General features: G+C 42.2%; 2 protein-coding genes across 13 annotated transcripts in view; one reads left to right on the forward strand and one right to left on the reverse strand.

Annotated features, from left to right (window-relative positions):
* BLVRA (biliverdin reductase A) overlaps positions 1–6,239 on the reverse strand; it is a 45,317-nt gene extending 39,078 nt beyond the window's left edge. For 2 of the 4 annotated variants that reach the window (XM_054817604.1, XM_054817608.1), the window contains exon 1: positions 6,188–6,239. In XM_054817604.1, the coding sequence (XP_054673579.1) occupies positions 6,188–6,223 (36 nt within the window). In that variant the 5' untranslated portion in view covers positions 6,224–6,239. Of the gene's footprint in view, positions 1–78; positions 223–6,187 lie in introns of those variants that run through there. The other 2 variants (XM_054817602.1, XM_054817603.1) reach the window with 2 other exon arrangements.
* LOC129203309 (cytochrome c oxidase assembly factor 1 homolog) overlaps positions 1–17,599 on the forward strand; it is a 53,259-nt gene that overhangs the window by 2,316 nt on the left and 33,344 nt on the right. For 3 of the 9 annotated variants that reach the window (XM_054817619.1, XM_054817614.1, XM_054817617.1), the window contains exon 2: positions 9,006–9,221. The exons of 4 other annotated variants lie outside the window; for them this stretch is intronic. Coding sequence is in view for 1 of the 5 variants with exons in the window: in XM_054817612.1 (XP_054673587.1) it covers positions 202–213 (12 nt within the window). In the remaining 4 variants the exon portion in view is untranslated. Of the gene's footprint in view, positions 1–186; positions 214–9,005; positions 9,222–17,599 lie in introns of those variants that run through there. 2 more of the 9 variants (XM_054817620.1, XM_054817612.1) reach the window with 2 other exon arrangements.

Below are 17,599 nucleotides of genomic sequence, written 5' to 3' on the forward strand. Positions count from 1 at the left end.
CAGGCCACTTTTCTAATACAAACTTCTGGGTTTTGACTCAGTGCCAGAGGAGCAAAAGGAGCAAAATAACATCCTTACCTTTGCAGCTGTGACCACAACATAAAATCAAGCAGGAGGAAGAGTTGACGCTGGGAGTTGTTTTCACTATACTTAAGGCACCTCACAAAAAGAGACAGGCCCACACATGCCCTCCTTAACAACATGGCTGCTAAGGTACTTGACCTTTCTTTTATACCTGCCACAGTTTAGGCAGCACAGGTGAATGCAATTTACCTGTTAAACAACACAGCAAGCACTGTTATTGCACAGCTGTTTCTCTTATTTGCCTGTACCACCTTACCTAGTCTGCAGCACAGCCCTTAGAGCAGCTTTGAGGATGGTTTGGTGGCACCCCAACTTGTGGTTGTTCTGAGAATTAGGAGGGAGCTCTAGATACAGATCTGAAGGCCGCATCAGCTCTAGCCTACTTTTGTGCAGACACCTCGCTGCTTATCCAACTCCCAACTGTACAAGTGCCACAGAAACAGAAGTCAACAACAAATGTGCATGCACGCTTGATCTTGAAATGCTTGCATACTCAAGCGAGGGGGAGGGGAGAGGGAAAAAAGGGACTTTAGCTAGATTTTTCTATAGCTACATTTGTCTATAATGCTGTTAGTGACTCAGTCTACAGTTTTGAGCTGTGATTTTGCATAACTGAGGAGGTTGCAGAAAAGGGCTGTATTGTTTCTCAGTTTCTGGAAGTAAGCAGCAGTTACATGACCATAAAGCTGTAGTCTTACTTTTTTTTTTTCTACTCAGCATATAATAAGGAATAGAAACTACTTCAGAGTGTACTTCTGAAAAGTTAGCCGATACACAAGAAAACTCAAAATTTTACTAACATGGTTCCAGTTGTCAGTTCAGCATTGCTTCTTAGCCTCTTGCCTCTTGCGAGCAACTTGTAAAGCATCACCAGTTACTTATACCACATTTGCTTTTAAGCATGTTTCAGGGATGCTTTCTGATATGAGAATGTCTTTAAGTGATGGAATACTTTCATCTGGTGGGGCGGCGGTGGTGGTTTTTTAACAACTGCACAGCAGTAATAACAGTTGTATTTAAACCTCCCCTCTTCCCCCAGGGCAGAGTAATTTGCTTTTCTTGGTATTTACATATTTTCATTAAGTGATTGCACAGTATACCACCAGCTAAAATACATAGTTCCTGTTTCCAAAGCTGAGTACTCTGCATATCCTCACTAAACAGCAGATAATTTGGAGGGTTTTGCCCTGCCTTTTTCACCCCTCCCTACACCAAATAAAAAGTCATTCCTGCTATTAATTTGATCACTACACTAAACATAGTAAGCCCAATTATCCATTACCTAAAAATGGATTCTGCCATCATGTTATTAGACCTCTCATAGATCAAACTGGAGGCACGTGAACAGGGAATGTTTTCCTTTTTCATATCTGTAGCTGTATCTGCTTTCAAAAATGGCTTTGTAAGCTTCTCCCATTAACTAACAAAGAGATAGAAATCTTCAAAATCCCTGTGTGCCTTCTCCAGATGCGGATTAACTTCATTAATGGCAGCAGTAATCTCCCAGACTGTCTGGCAGGTGTTGATCTATGCTCCAGCACTAGTATAGATTCTCACTTTGATGATTTTAAATGAGTTAGAGCCAAGAGTGCTTTTGAAGCAGGTTGTCTCCTCGTACTGCACTTTGACTTGAGCTTGATATTTTGGGATAGACCACCTAAGGCTGCACCACAGGAGAATGCCTAACACCCTCCTCAACTCATAGGTGGGAAAGTCCACAAAAGCAGGCAAGAGCTACTCTAAACAAACCACACACACAAAACCCACATAGTGGGAACACAGCCCTCAGCATCAGGTATTTTGATTTATAGACTTGTACTTATTCCTGATGTAGATATAGCCAGCCGTAATTATAAGAGAGATCAGTCTGGCATTAAAATGATTAGAAATTGATGTATTGAACTCCCCCAGAAGGAAGACCCGTAAGGAACGAGAATATCCATAGGGAAGTTTGATCCAACAGAAGTCTAACACAGTCTCAAAGACCTCAGACCAGTGCTTTCCAGTCTTCTAGCATTCATACAAGAATCTCTACAACTGGTTGTATGCTGATGATGAACACCACAAATTGAATGTGTAAATACAGAGTGGTACACCAACATCTGGACTACTTGAAAAGACATGCTCATGTGAACAACATTCATTTTAATGTAACATGAAAAATCACTCACCTGAGGCTGGGAAATGTATATAAGATACTTAGGAGGTAGGAGAAAATAAGATACTCAGAACACAGAGACATTTGTAGATATAGGGTGACTAGACTGCTTAACAAGAGTTCATTTTGACAGATTGTAGGTAGAAGGAATGCAAGTCTTGCCAGAGACACAAATTAACAGTAAAGCAGGGATTTGTGTCCTCTTCACAGCGTAAGAGAACCATGAAAGCAGCGTTAACATTAAAACCAGACACAGAAATATAAGTTAGAAGATTGGAGAACTGAAGAACGTACTCTGGAAAGCATGCTAGCTAAGAGCGATCAGGCTTGATTAGATGCGCTTAGAGGCAATTCAGATGCTTTCCATATAGGTGTGGGTTTTTAGAGATTGCTGCTGGGCTGCTCTTCAGCCTGCTGGGGAAAAAAGTGAAGCCAGTAAGAGAAAGCCAGAGATAGCCAGGTAAAAAGTAAAGGATAATGTCGATGGACACACAGTGAGGAGAACAAGCCATGAAATACTTTATTTAGCAGCATTGTGTTTTTTCTGAGATCTTAAAACAAGGAACAGTATTGTCTTAAAAAGTCCTTCAGGTCTTATCAGCTCAATGCAGACATCACGAAGTAAAGATCTTTGACTTACAGCCTTGCGTACTCTGATCTCCTATATCATTTTCTGCTGGCCCCTCCACAAAATTAGACCTCTCCAAAACACACAGTAAGCATTTTTTCAGTGGCCTTCCCTGAAAGCAGCCTTGCCAAGCAGTAGACAGAATCATTTTTCCTCTGTGCTGCCTGCCCACCATTATCTCCAGCCATAATAAACGCAGACTCTAAAGAAACATTTTCCACATTTGATGCGACTGGTTGTCCAGTATGTATGTCATTAATAAGTATTCAGAGGAAGGAGACACAGCCTATCTGTCTAAACAAGTGACACAGCACTGTTTTCACATGACTTCAAGTATCAGGCATTTAACTTCTAGTCAAAGAAAGCTTTAGGCTTGAATTTTTGCCTTGCCCCCTTTGCATTGTCTCTCCTTGGGATCCAGACATCTGCAACATGTAGGTCATACACCAACCCATTTTGACTACTGAGTTTAGATGGAAGAATGATGTTGCTTATTCCACTAGGACTGGAAAGCAGCTGTCAGCACTTAGAGCTACAGCATGAGCTGCTGCAAGAAGTTTATAGAAATCCTCTGTTAAATAGAAAGCAGAGAACTGCATGCAAGTTATTTGAGCTGCAGCTATCCAAGCTTAATCCTGGCATCCAGGAACATTTCCTTGGGTTTTACTGGATATGTGCATTTGTGGACACAGTTGTACAAGCACTGAGAGAGAAAATTAAAACACGTGCTTCAGAGCCTGCAATACAGTTAGAAAGATACAGCATACTAGCACAAGTGAGGAGGGAAAGTTTCTATGTGTATCTTTATCATTACATTTGGTCTAGGCAATTGCATAGGGACAAAGCTGCTTTAGAAGTGCTGGTTTGCAGTAGTACAACATTTCTACTTGTAGCATAGTTGGAAAGCTTACCTTAAGAGATGGTTTACAATAAATAGTACCTCTAAGATTCCCTGTGCTGTATAGTACATTAAGAGATACTCAGCAGAAGCAATCACACACCACTTGGAAAAAGGCAAGTAATAGTTTACCAAGAGCCCCATAGACAGCAAATAACAGGCTTCAGTCCTTTAAAAAAATCAAAAATAAATCAAGTCTTGTGTCCTAGCACATTTTCACTTAGTTTCCTACCTAAATTAGCTGTAGACTCCTACTGTAAAATGACTCCTCTTAATACTAGAAGTTCCTGGGTACCTTCTCTCAACCTTTGATACCAATCACCTGCTACTCTTTATAGCCTTTCTTCTTCGAGCCTCCCAGGTGCAAAGCTTCCATTTGAAAAATGTGCTCTTTAACTCTGCCTTACCCAGAAGTGGTGAGGAACATGTTTCTCCAGTCTTTATCCTGCTATGTATGGAGGACTAATTTTGAAAAAATAAGTTGTCTGAATTTCTGTTTGTTTGCTTGTTAATTTGTTTGTTTTCCAGTCAGGAATTAATTACAAATTCCATAGACTTCTGAGTTAAATGAATTGAACTCTAGAGATGTATTTGAGTTACAATCACTGTTAAACATAGGATGTTTTCTTCCCATCTTTATTACAAAATCTACAATGATCTCCACACTGCTTCCATTTAATTGGAGTTTTGCCACCAACTTAAATAGGTAGCTCAGTCCAAATTCATTAACAGAATGGAAAGATTTACTCCAATATGGGATGTAGTAGAAAGATTATTAGAAGCTGAGCAGTTGCTTTTACATGGTGAGCATGCCCTAGCTTGATGAGGTTATTTCCTGAACGTAAACTGTAAACAAGCAACTATGCGAAGTCTCAAACCTGCATATGGGATGCTGGATGCACCTCTTGGAAATTATGACAAAAGCTAACAATATTCACCTTGCTGCAGTTGGTGAAACATTTCCCATGTACTTGGCTAGAGCCAGGATTTTGCTGTAGGCGCTTACTCTCTGGCTTTGCAGGATTTAATGCACACTGCACAGTAAATTCCTCTGAAAATTATTTTAGCTCTTCTACTCCTTGGTTCTCCCTTTTCCTTTAGGATAACTGAATTTTAAAATGCTTTCCTAAACCTTCTTCATCTCCATTGCCCTTTTTAAATGAGAAACTGAGTAGATACCCTTCCAGCATTCTGCTTGAGCCACACCATTGGCAGCACTTTTACACTGTATTAGTCATAATGCACACTAGTATGATGTCTTCCATCAGAATTTCAAAGCACTTAACAAATATTAAGTATTGCATCTCTGTAAGGTATGTAAGTAATTAATTTTATAAGTCAATGCCATATAAAGGAGAGAGAAGGGTGGATTCTCACATTAGTGCATAGCCTCTTACTCATTTACAGTTATTTTCTTCACGGGTATCTAGGCCTGAAGTTCCTTATGCAGCTTTTGCAATGGCCACAGTAACAGGACCATTTGTGAAGCTGAACTGCAAGATACCTCTCATATTTCCATTATGTGAAAGTATGTCTTCTCAAATTCATTGTAAAATGGAGTTATGGTAAATCAAGTCAGTAGAGAAGACAGGTTAAGAAGTTGAGACGAGCTCCGGCTCTGCCTTCAGTTCATCAGAACAGGCGTTCCTAAACTTCTCTTGTCCTATGTTTGCTTTTCTACAGGTAGTAAAAGACTTTCTGGATGTTGCAGGCTTCCTTTTCCCAGACACATTTACACTTTCCGCCTGGAAATCACATTTAGGCAGATTTTGAGGACTTCATAAATTTGTCTGGGCTTTCCGGATGTCTGGTAGCTGTAGGGAGCAGACACTTCTGAACTAGTTGCTGCATGTCTGGAAACCCTGGATATTAGCACTGTGAGCATGCACTGCAGTTACAGAACACGAAGCAGCCTAGCAGGAGCAGCTCTGCGTGTGTGCTGTGCTGGCCAGCCACGTATAGTAAGTGCGAAACTCTTCAGAAACAGCAGACTTGATGTAGACATATTGTGTGGCTACTAAGACTGTATGCAGTCAGCCCCACACTTTCATGGGGGAACTATGCAGTTATTTGCATATAGATTATACATCCCGTGGTTCCTGGGTGTGCTGCAGCTGCTGCATTTGCACATACTGTTTTCTACCCATGAATTCCTCTGCAGACATATGGGATTCCTACCCCTCTAGTTTGCATCCTTATATCTACACTCCTCCAAAGCAGCATTGATCAGGACCCATTCTTGTTCCACTTCTCCCTTCGATTCCCCCTTCACATCTAATGACAAGTCCTTGCACTAAGATAGTGCTTCCATGAGACACCCTGAGACAATTTCAGTTTGCTACCACCAGAAGAGAGGGGTGGCAGTCCCCAGTCCTTTGCCCTCCCAGCAGTCCTTGGTTTTGATCACCCTGCTACTTACCTTGCACTGGTTCCGACATGTGTCGGATCCCGCCATTAGCCACTTTGACCTATTAGCCTGGAAGAAAAATAGCAGAAAGTGGATAGCTTTCTCTGGAATAGAGAGGTAAATCAGCTGACAGGTAGAAGGTAAAGGACCAGAGGAGTACCCCAGCTGCTGCAAGTGCAGCTGGGAGGCTGGAAAGAGATCGAGAGACTTGACCTCACACTTTTGCAACAGTGACTTGTTAGATCAGCTTAGCTGCCTGTGAAGCAGTAGTTTGGTTTCTTTCTTTACCAGAACAGAGGCCCTGCTTTGCCTCCTTTTCTCTCCCCTTTGTCATTTATAGCTGTGTCATTCCATCTGGGGAAATTTATTTGAGTGGATTCACAGTTTTTGTCACACCACCACATAAGAATCATATTTTTGGAAGGGTTATCAAGGATTTTCTATGTCATGACCTTAGAGGCAATTGCATATAGACTTTCTTTTAACCAGTTGGGTTATTTGTTTTTCCACATCTATTCATATGTTGGAGGCTAAAAGCATTGCTATCATCACGTTCAGAAACCTCTATGCTTTTTTGACATGCTTATTCTGATTCTAAGGTATCCTCAAAAAAAGCTTTGAATCCCTTGTCTTGCTCCCTTGAGCTAGTTTCAAAGTTGTACCTAAAGGTAAATACAGCTGCCATAGTGTGTGAAACTGCTTTGAAATTAAACAGAAATTTGTGAAGCTCCTGTTGGCTGCCTCAGTATATTCCTCCCAACTGCCTGGAAAATTAATAAATAAAAAAAAAAATCATCAGGTTTTTCTCTACTGCATAAGAGCCAGCTAGATTTGAGCTGGAAGAGCAGAAAATCAAAATGCGATGAAATTCTGATTATTCCTTCAGTATTGTTTGAGAAATAATGAAAGACTTCAGCGCATTAATAAAGCAATTTAGACATCCGCCTGCCACAGTGGTGGAGCACAGAAGATCAAAAGAACATTCTCATCTGCTTGACACACACACCCAATGTTCATTCATTAATGGCATACTTTTAGCATAGGTTATAACAGTATACTTTGTACAACAAAGCAGTGCCATGAAGTCCCCTGTTCGTAGGGAACAGAGGGAGCAGAAAAAAAAGCCTGGTTGATTAAAGCATTCTTAGCAGCTGAGAACATCACTAACTCTGACATGGTTTGCTGGGAACTTTGAAAGGGTAGGAAGAATAACTGCGCACCACCGTCTTCATTTGATTGTATTGCTCAGAATGAATACCCCACTGATAAAATAATTCCTAATAAAAAGATTCTAGCTTTCAGAAGTCGTGCACTCAAAGCATACACAGTGGGTGTGTGTTGAAGTATCAGTGCTCTATAAAATACGCGCAAATTAGCGGTTTGGGGCTGCCCATCTGTTTTGGTGACAGAAAGTGAAGGTCTAAGTATATGTATTTTAAACCAAATATGACCCATTTCAGGTTCTGAAGAAGAAAGAGGGTCCATCCTTTCCTGACAGAGAAAAGAGTTTGTCCTGATACTCATTCCATAGGGGGTCTCCCTAAAGACCTAAATTTCAACTGGAATGCAGAAAGCATTTGCTTATTGTTTTTGCATTTTTAGAAAATAAATTTCCTCATCTCCAGTTTAGGAAAATCCCAGTTGTAACAAAGCTAACTGGGCAGATTCCAGATCAAATTTGTTCCTGGCATGGTGGCATTGACTTAAGTGGCAGTGCACCAGAAACGAATCTGGCCCTTTCTCTTTGTGAAAGCGAAAGTGTGTTAGCCAGTTGTTTCAGAAGCGTGCAGACGAATATGCCTTTGGATTGTACACAGCTAATCCTCTTTATACTTTGCTGACTGTAACCTGCTTAGTCTTAGATGAAATGTATTCACCGTCTTTTCATGAGCCTGATCCAAAGCCTGTTGAAGTCAGTGGAAAGAGTCCAGATTTTTTTTCAGTAGTTTTGGAGCCGACTCTATATGAACAGCTGGTCTAGCACTGAGTCTTCTAGTTGAAAGACAAGGAAAATAAGCAGCACCAAACCATGTTGGACTCAGTGATGTATTAAAGATATAAATGAGAGTAATGTGAAACTTGTAAAACCAGACTGGACAAAATGCTCTGAAACATGCTGCAGGGAGCAGTCTAGTGCTAGCAGGGGAATAAGTTAGCTATTTAATGATTTCTTTTCCATAGCTTTTACTTTTCCACATATTCTGTAATGTAACAGTACTTTTTTTTTTTCCTTAGGCAAATAGCTGCCAGACAGCAGCACTGGAATGAGAACATATGTAGTGTTTGCTTTCATCTTACATTACAAAAGAAGTATGAATACCTTGTGTTATTCCAAGTATAAAATTACAGGTGTCAAATCATTTGGTGCTTTAAGTGCTGTGCCAGAAAAGTAATCCAGTAAAAATAGCTATGTCCTGTCAAAGCTGAGCAGTTAGTATTGTTATTACAGTTCCTTACTTGCATGGCTCCAGCAGTGTAAGATGGCAGAAAACAAGTGCAAGAGAACAGCAAGAAACTTGCCTGGAATCGCCCAGAGCATAGAAGGACAGGAGGATGGAAACCAAGTAAACCTAAGGGCCCAAAGTGAGAATCTGCCTGGTCTGCTTTACAGTTGGTTTGAACTTTAAACATGTTGTTAAACAAAAGCTGTTTAACATCTTAGGATGTGAGTCTTATCCAGAGATCCCAAAGAATTAAAGCAAAGGGTGGTTTGTGCTTGATTCTGGATAAGTATGTGGTCAACTCTCTGTCCTAAGGAGCATACCATTTAAAAAGTAGAAAAATATTTAGCTGGAAAGGTGAAAGAATTTTTTTCATGTCCATGTTACAGGTGAGAGTGCAAAACAGGGATTAAGATGGCTTGGCTGGGTTAAACAGTCAGCGGCTGCATTGCCTGTGGCAGAGAACCCCTAGCTGCTGTCAAGAGCTTTACAAGCAAGCCATCCTTACCGAAGTGAATAAGCCTTGAGGAAGAAGCTTGCTGTGGACCTGAACTAAGGCAGGAGGTACGAGAACAGGACATAGCAGAGCACAACACGAGTTTTTGGTACGTGAATTTCTCAGCAGAGCATGAAGAGCCACACACACTTTGTGCGGCTCCTGGAAATTAATATTTTTATTGTCCATTCCACAAAAGCTGGGTCTGAAGAAAATCTATTTAGTAGATTATTTCGCTAAAGGGGGCAGAAGACTCACTGCATTTAATACTTTTTCCAGGCCTCCAAAGCTGCAGTGAAACCTGGACAGAGACAGCCTAGTTTGCTAAATTGGGGACATGCTGCTTCTGTCAGTATGGATGTTAAGAAGCTTATTAAAGGACATAGCAGCTGACAAGTGAATCTTTCATCCTTGTCAGATCCCTTAAGTTTATGATCAGTGTAAAGCAGTTCATGTAAAAAAGAAACTTTTACTCATTGATTCCTGTGTGTCTCCAGATGAGATGTGTATACTTCCATGGCAATAATCAGAACACATTTTACTTGTAATTTTCAGGATGAATTTTGGCTGTCTTAAAAAAACGCTCCCAAAAAAACAGTTCTTTTCCCTTACTTATTCAAAGCCATAGGAGTCATATTGATTGTCCACACTGGTATTTTAAGTAAGTGACACGCAGGGTGTGGCAGGCTACATAGTATGCCACTGAACAGCAGGCCAAATCCTGCTGCTGAGAGGCTGCAGTTGTGTTAAAAGGTCAGAAATGACAGGGGTATGTAGTGTACCAAAGCTTGCCTGTCCTGGCAGAGATATGAGTAAGGGGTTAACAGTCACATGTTGATTTACAGAAAAACTTTTAATTTGGTTGCTCTTTTTTCTTTGCAAACCATATGCTCACGTTGAATGTAAATGCCTCATGCTGCAATGAGTAAGTCTGGTTTAGGTTCCTTTTTCATACAAGTTTCGTTCCTATTAATCTGTGAAAAGACTCTGTACCAAAAAACAGAACCAGCTATGAAGGATAAATAGGGGTTTTTTTGATTTCTGAGAAAAAGAACACTGCAGTAGGTCTGTCTGTAGATCAGAGGATGCATCTAGTGTACCTCAGTATGCTGTAACGTGAGCTATTTGTTCAGTAGTTAGGTCTAGTTAACTAAAATGACTATTCATTCTAAAATAAGCACTCTGGCAGTGTTTGCTCCCAGGCAAATACTTGTTCTGCTACAGTTCTTTCTCAGCTCAGCTGCCTCTGATCCCCTTTGCAAGTGCTGAAGTTGTTAGCCTTTGTAGTCATGAGAGTTAATTACCGCTCATTTTGTTCACTTTTCTGCATGTCCAAAAGCTTTTATGTCCTTTACATGGTTGGGGAGTGGAAAGACTGGCCTGCGTTAAGGGACTGTTTCTTATGCAATATATGATTAATAGTTGCCAAGAAGTGGTCTCCCACATGCGTACTGGCAGGTTGGTGGCTGTGCAGCTGCACTGCTAATTACATAGCTGGGCTGGTTGAGCGCGGTGCATCTGACAGTGGAGATAGGCTCTGGGACCCAGCGGGAGATTGAGGGTAGGTAAACTGGGCCACCTGGGAAGTGGTGGCTAGATGTGGCATCTGGGGACAGACGGGATGGATCTGCTGGGGATGGAGGCTAGACATGTGGAGAGCACAGCTACTAGCTGTGATACAGGGCAGTGAGTAAGGAGCAGAGGAAGAAGTTAATAGCAGGCTAAAGCAATTTGTGTAGCAACCAGCTGTGCTCAGCATGGCCCTTTGGTATTGGGCTGGACTCCCTTAGCTTTGGGTGTGGTTGTGGTAGTAGGAGAGGAGCATATATTATTGTTTAGCTTTCATATCAGTCCAAGAAAACTAGGTTTATCTCCCAGCCCAAAAGCGTTGTCCCCACCAAAGCGGATATTCAAACACAGTGCTCTTTAGAGGTTGTGGCCTGCAGTAGCAGGAAGCTCAGCAGGGACCACATACTTTTAGCATCTCTAATCTCTTGAGGTTTTTTACTTGAATTATGTTTTTCCTTTTCAGCTAAATAAACCGTAGCAAAAAGCCTTTCACTGTGTGCAAAGATATTCTCAAGTGTTCTTGTTTCCAAGGGTGACTTTACTGGGGGCAGCGATGCAGTCTCAGAATAGAATTCTTACGTGTCCCAGTTACAGATTTACTTCCCATGCTGCTGACAGCTTGATTTGTGAAAGAAAAAAGGACAAAATAGCAAAACAAAACTCAACCCACAGCCCGTGCAAGACAGAAAAACACAGACTTGCTGTGCTACAGAGGAAGTGTCAAACACAAACATTTCAAAGGAGGAAAGCTTCTAGTCTTCATGTACATGATAAAAATCCTTTTACAAGAATAAGTCGCATAACTGTAACTATTTTTAAGCTTTAAAAGTTTCCTGTTTAATACCTGTGGGATAAGTCTGTGCAGCTAGCTGGAGGCCAATTTTAACCTTGGACCATTGAAATCTATTGACCTGTGGTTTGGTACAGAGCTGGCCATTGTTTTTTTTTTCCTGCTTTGAAATAAGGGATATCTGGGAAACCTCTAGCGCTCCCCCCTCCAAAAAAAAAAGTTTAAAAAAGTCACATGACTGACTGCGCTAGACCTGTTTTACTTAGCTGCCTAGTTTTGCAAAGTAGCCAAATACTGAAAACGTTGCTTAATTAGGCACGTCAGACTTTTAGAAACTCACCATGATGCTTTTATACTCAATCTCATAGATATTAAGAGGACATTAAGTGCATGTGTAATTCCAGAGCTGTTTCATTCTGGTTTGAGACTAAGCAGCAGTTGTGGAAAGAGAAGGCTGAACTGGGGTGTTCTGCTGTAGAACAAGCAATTTTATTTCTAAAGCAAAGTCTCATGGCAATGCAGTGCAGGGCTCATGATTCATAAAGCTGGTTGAGTGCTGCAGGGAGCTGTGTCTTGATTTGCAGCTTATAAAAACAGGAGTTTGCTAATAAATGCATTCTTCAGAATTACGGCCCAGCACATTCTTAAAAGTGGAGTTCATGGCTTTGTCTTGAACAGTAGCCTCCTATGATTACTGCATACTGTGCTTTTATGATAGGTGAGACAGCTTCTTCCTGGCCACTTAGTTATGTCATCATTAAATGGAGAAAAAGTATTGGGATGACCCAGTATAAAAGGAGTAAAGCAAACAGCAGAGCACTGCCATTGCCGAAACAAAGTTGCTTTAATCGCATTCTCTACTTAGTCTGAGTCATCGATCCTCAAATATGTTTATTCTCTTATTCCTCTGGCTTTTGCTAAGCTGTATTACAAAGCAGTGCTGTGACTGGAAGCTGGGGTGCATTATGGGGGTGCTCCTGAGAGCAAGCAGGGATGGGGACTGTGGGGGAACTGAGCCAAGGTGCTGAGAAAGATGACTGGAGCCCAGGTTGCAAAGGGCTTGAGTCAAGTGTTGCCTCAAGGTGGACTCTGGAAGGATGTACCCAGTTAGTTCAGCAGTTCCCTTGGTGCCTGTTCCCTGTACTGCCAGCTCTACCTCCCATCCCTGGAGTTGCCCCTGTTGCTTCCTCCTGATGCAGGCTTTGGTCTTAGGGAGTCCCAGGCTGGCTGTTCCTCTCCCACTTCCCTGTCCTCAGTGCTGGGATTTTATGTTTTAAATCCAGAATCTTGAGAGGAAAATGTATTCCTTGGTTATGAAATGGAGTGAATCAAACATACCTTTAAATCGCCACATGTATTTCTGGCAAGAGAATCTGAGACCTGCAGGGACAGATAGCAAAGTGTGGCAAATAGTGAGCATCCACAGTAACCAAACTGAATATGGCCACCAAATGGTTATATTTTAAAGCTAAGTAGTGCAGGTAAGCAGATGTATTTTGATAAGGATTAAAAGAGACACAGAGGAATTGATTTTCCAGAAATACAAAACAAGGAAGAATTGCTTAATTGTTCACAGTGCACAATTTTTCCCAAAGTCAGCCAAATACATAGTTTTGAGGACGTATTTCTAGTATGTGCTGAGCTCAGGAATCTGCCTTCACCAATTTAATTTCCTTATCAGAACATGTCAGAAATGTTTTCTTCTCTTAGCATGTCTGTATATGCATGTGTTCGTATATGTACCCATGTGTGTGTATCCCATTATTAATGGTGAGCATTAACTGTAGGCATCAGGGATGAAATGGACTGTAAAATTTTTGTGCCATCTGCCCAAGCAACAGACTGGCTTCAAAAAAGAATACTCAGATATTCATGAAAGCTATATTGGATGATGATGATGATGATGAAGTCTCTGTGTGAGGGAAAAAAAAACCTCATTTTTCAACTGGCAACCTTTTTTGAAAATCTGAGGTTTTTTGCTATCTGATATGCTGTCTTTCAAATGCAGAATTCTAGTTTTCTGCTTCATAGGAACTGTGTTAGAACAGCATGTAGATTGAACAAAACAAAGTTAATGGTATGACAAAATGTTTCGATATGTTGTCCTAATTCAGGAGAGGATTTCTCACTCCTCTGCGGAAGAGAGGTGCTTGTCAGCGTGGGCTGAGGCCGCAGTGAGCCCAATTCCAGTGGCAGCAGCTGTGTCACTGGTTTTGCTCTTCCATGAGAACCATGGGGTGACAGCAGCACCAGGGGCAGCGTTAAGGTGGCAAATTTGTAGACGAAAGAATACAAATTTGATTACAGAATTGGTTATGCTGTTAGTCAAGTTCAGCCAATTGCATTTACGTTGAGCAACACCCTGCTGGAGCCAGTGGGAGTTTTGCCATCAGCTTCCCTGGGGGGTAGGATTTTGCTCATTGTTTAAATTAGCTGTATCTTCATGGGAGCATATGGGAGAAAATGCAAAGGTTTTGAATTGAAGGAGCCACTAAGAAGCTTTATGCATTTACTTTGTTACACAGGTAAAAGCTGAGACAGCAAAACCCATCTGCTGGACCTTCAACACATCTCTGTAAAACCCATGTTAGAGTCAGAGCATTTTTTCGGTTTTATTTATGGCCCTGGCTGCCTGAATGAGTGCATCTGGAGCTCAGATGCCTTATGCCCTTTTTGTAAATTAGTTAACTTGAAAAACTGCATATGCTGTCAGATCTTTGCTGTGGAAATGCCAGGCTCTGTAGTTGAGGTGCTTTTGTGTGTGCGTATGTTTTTACGTGAAAAGGCTGTTGAACTTTATGTATAAACACTGTTCTGTGTCTCTTTTTTCCCCTCCCTCTTTTGTTACAGACTGTGGACTAGCATTGAATATTCAGGGAAAGCTCCCCAGAGAGATTAGGGACATGGACAGATTTTAAACAGGGCCTTAATGCATGGACACGAAAGGACAAACGTTCTAGTGGGAATACTAATGCAAATGCCCTGCTTTTGGGTCAACAGCTGCTTGCATGCTAAAGATGCTTTTAAAATCAATAAAGACCGGAAATTATAAAATTTATAGATAGAGATCTTGCTATTTCCTCAGTCTAGTAGGCAGAGAGAGTAGAAGTACTTCACTGACCCCCTTTGTTATAAAGCATACAACACTGTCAAGTACCAGTGCTAGAGAGAGGCGCATCTATGAATCCCTTTTTGCAGGGCTCAGAATCCCAGATCCTGCTGAAACTTATTTCAGATAGGAGTTGTCCATGTCCTTCCTGGAGAGCTATGGGACCTGAGACTTAACAGTAGTAGGAATAAGTGCTTCGACATGACTAAACTGCCGTTATCATCAGTTACTCTGATTACCCTATTGTGGAAGATAGCCTACTGCTATTTTTAATAAAGCTACGTTAAAAGAAATCCAGTGAAGCCATTGCACAAACAAGCAGTAACACTACATATATTTGGGCCAGCTATGCAGTAACTAAACTCAAGTGGAGTCCAACTGTAAAAACTGACAACCTAGATGGGTCAGCATCTGAAACTGGATTGCATAATAGCAACATGGCAATATCAAAGCTGCAGTGCAGCTTTAATCACCACACGGTTGGTGTTTATCATTAAGCTATGTGCATATTAAAGGAAGGCTTGATAGACTTAAAATAAATGTAACGAAAAAAATGTCAAGTACCTTACGTTTCTGAAATAAATATATTGCCCTACCATTGCTGTATGTCTGTCTTATGGGCCCTTCAGCCCGACTCCACATCACTGCTGAGTCCCGGTCTCTGAAATGGAAACAAGTATCATTTGCAGCATAGAAGTGCAGCAGCATATAATACTTAGATCATTTAAGTTCCCATCGTGGACCGCATTTCATTACCTGTGCATTTCCTATGACCCATTGCCACTGTCCCATGTTACAATAATCCCTAAAAAAACCTGCCACTAAATTGAGGCCCTTTGTTGCAGGTGCTGCATGTTTGCAGCTGCTGCAAGCATTTGACAGCTTCAAATTCCACCTTTCTTAAGCTCCATCTTAGTTTGGGGCAGAACAAGTCTTCAGTGAAGAGCCCCACAGCGCTGTGCTCTGCAGCCTGCAACTTTTCATTGCTGCCTTCCTTTTGCATCATCCTCATAGCTGTGCCTTTTGGATCCTTTTTGCTTTCTACCAATTCAGACATTTCTTTTCAACCTCACACCTTTTCCTGGTCTGCTGCTCCCTATTGCGCTCTTTAAACCATTCTGTGGAGATATCTTCTCTGCACTAAATGTTGTTCCCAAGCTTATTCTGCGGGCCGATTTTGATGCTGTGTTGGGCATATGCGTTTCATTTGCCACTTGGAAGACAGTGGTCGGGTCTCACTCTGAAGCTATAAGGAAGGCATAGGTAGGACAGCAGCTGCTGACCACGGGAGATGTAATTTTGGATTCTTTCAGGATGAGGTGGCCTCTCTAACCTTAGCCTTGCTCTCAGTAATGCCCATGGTGTAACCATGCTCAACAGTTTGTGGTTTGGATGTTAAAGAGCACAATTCCCTTTGAAAATACGACTGCTGTTGACATAAATGGCAAGACTTTAAGATGTCTGCGTTCACATATAGCCATTAAAGCTAATCAGACAGCAAGACCAGTCAGACCCCTCTCCCCAGGCTTGTCCTTGCTGAAATGAATACTCTGTGAGCCCCTGAGATGGTGCCACTAGTGTTAACCAGGGTGCCCTTGCATGCCCCTGCTCTTCCTCCCTGGCATAAAATGCACAGATATCTCATAAGAGGAGTGCCACTGTCTCATCTCTACTTCTCCCATCCTTGGCTGTTTCTCAGAGATGCTTGGAGAAGAGGAAATGCTAAATGGAGGGAGCATTTTTCCGAGCTTGCAGTACCTACTTTTCCACAGAAGGCAGGATGCACTGCGCAGCCGTCTTGGGTCGTGCTGAGGCTGCTCCCTCTCGAGTTATGTGCTACATGACTATGGATTAAAAGAGGGGGGGACCACGACGACGGACAAAAAGTAGGGCTGGGACGTGAAATGAAGACAGTGTTGCTTCCATCCCAAAGGGAAGGTGAATAATACTTGCGCATGTGTCCAGAAGGTGGCAGCGGCAGCCCGACCCTGCCGGCAGCTCTCCCCGGCCCGGCCCGGCCCGGCCCGGCTGCTGCCTGGCCCCAGCCAGGCGGGCACCGCCGCCCCGCTGGAAACGCCTCGCTAATCCGGGGTCTCGGCCTCCTTAAAGGCTCTCAGCCCTTTAAGCCTGCAACCAAGCCTGTGTTCTCCTTCCCTGGCTCCAGGCTTCTGAACCCACGGGTGACCGGCATGGGGGTGACCAATAATTGTAGGTGTGACTGGGATCTTGCCACTTGAATAAGCAACTGAGCCTCGGGAGGAGCAAAAGCTTTAAGCAGTGGGATCTTTACCTACTCATTACAAATTAGTTTTGCTGTTGAAGTGGGGAAAAACCCGTCTGAAGACACCATTCAGAGTCAGTTTTTTTTAAAGGATGTCTTGCAGCAGCTGCTAGTGCTGTGTGGGCACTGCCATTCTGTTAGTAGATGTGCGTGTATCGGTGCAAGCAGACATCACACGCGCTGGCAAGCGTTTCTCAGGTGACAATCTTCTAAATACTAAAAGAGGAGACAGTGCTTTATCTTCTCCATTTTGGGGGAATTTCTGTGGCTGTGAAAGGTAAACCTGGAACAGGGTTTTGGCACTGTAATCTGAGGCTTTCAGCCAAAGTGTGGGATGAGGAGACACCTTGGTGCTGGAAAGCCCTCAGCTCAGCACCCCTGGGCAGTGAAACCATTTCACTGCAAAGGAGAGTGGATAAAATCTCGAAGCATGCTTGAGGAACCGGACAAGTTAGGCTTTTCTGTAAGAGCAGTTCTGGCTTTTACATTTCCTTTCTTGAGATGGAAGATAGCTTTCTTAATTTAGGCAATGGTTTTCCAACCTCAGAAACCACAGGGATCCAAGCTGGGTTTTGGGGATATCCTGCTCTCCATGTTGGCCAGTCTATCCCCATTTTCCCTCACTAGCATTATTGCTCTTGGTTAAAAAAAAAAAATATCTTTTTTCCCTCTTTTCTTCGCCTCATCTCACCTCAGCAGGAGCCAAAACCAGGCTCCTGTGCCTGCCATGCAGAGCCA

The sequence above is a fragment of the Grus americana genome, chromosome 2, assembly GCF_028858705.1.
Source record: "Grus americana isolate bGruAme1 chromosome 2, bGruAme1.mat, whole genome shotgun sequence".
In the NCBI taxonomy this organism is placed as follows: domain Eukaryota; kingdom Metazoa; phylum Chordata; class Aves; order Gruiformes; family Gruidae; genus Grus; species Grus americana.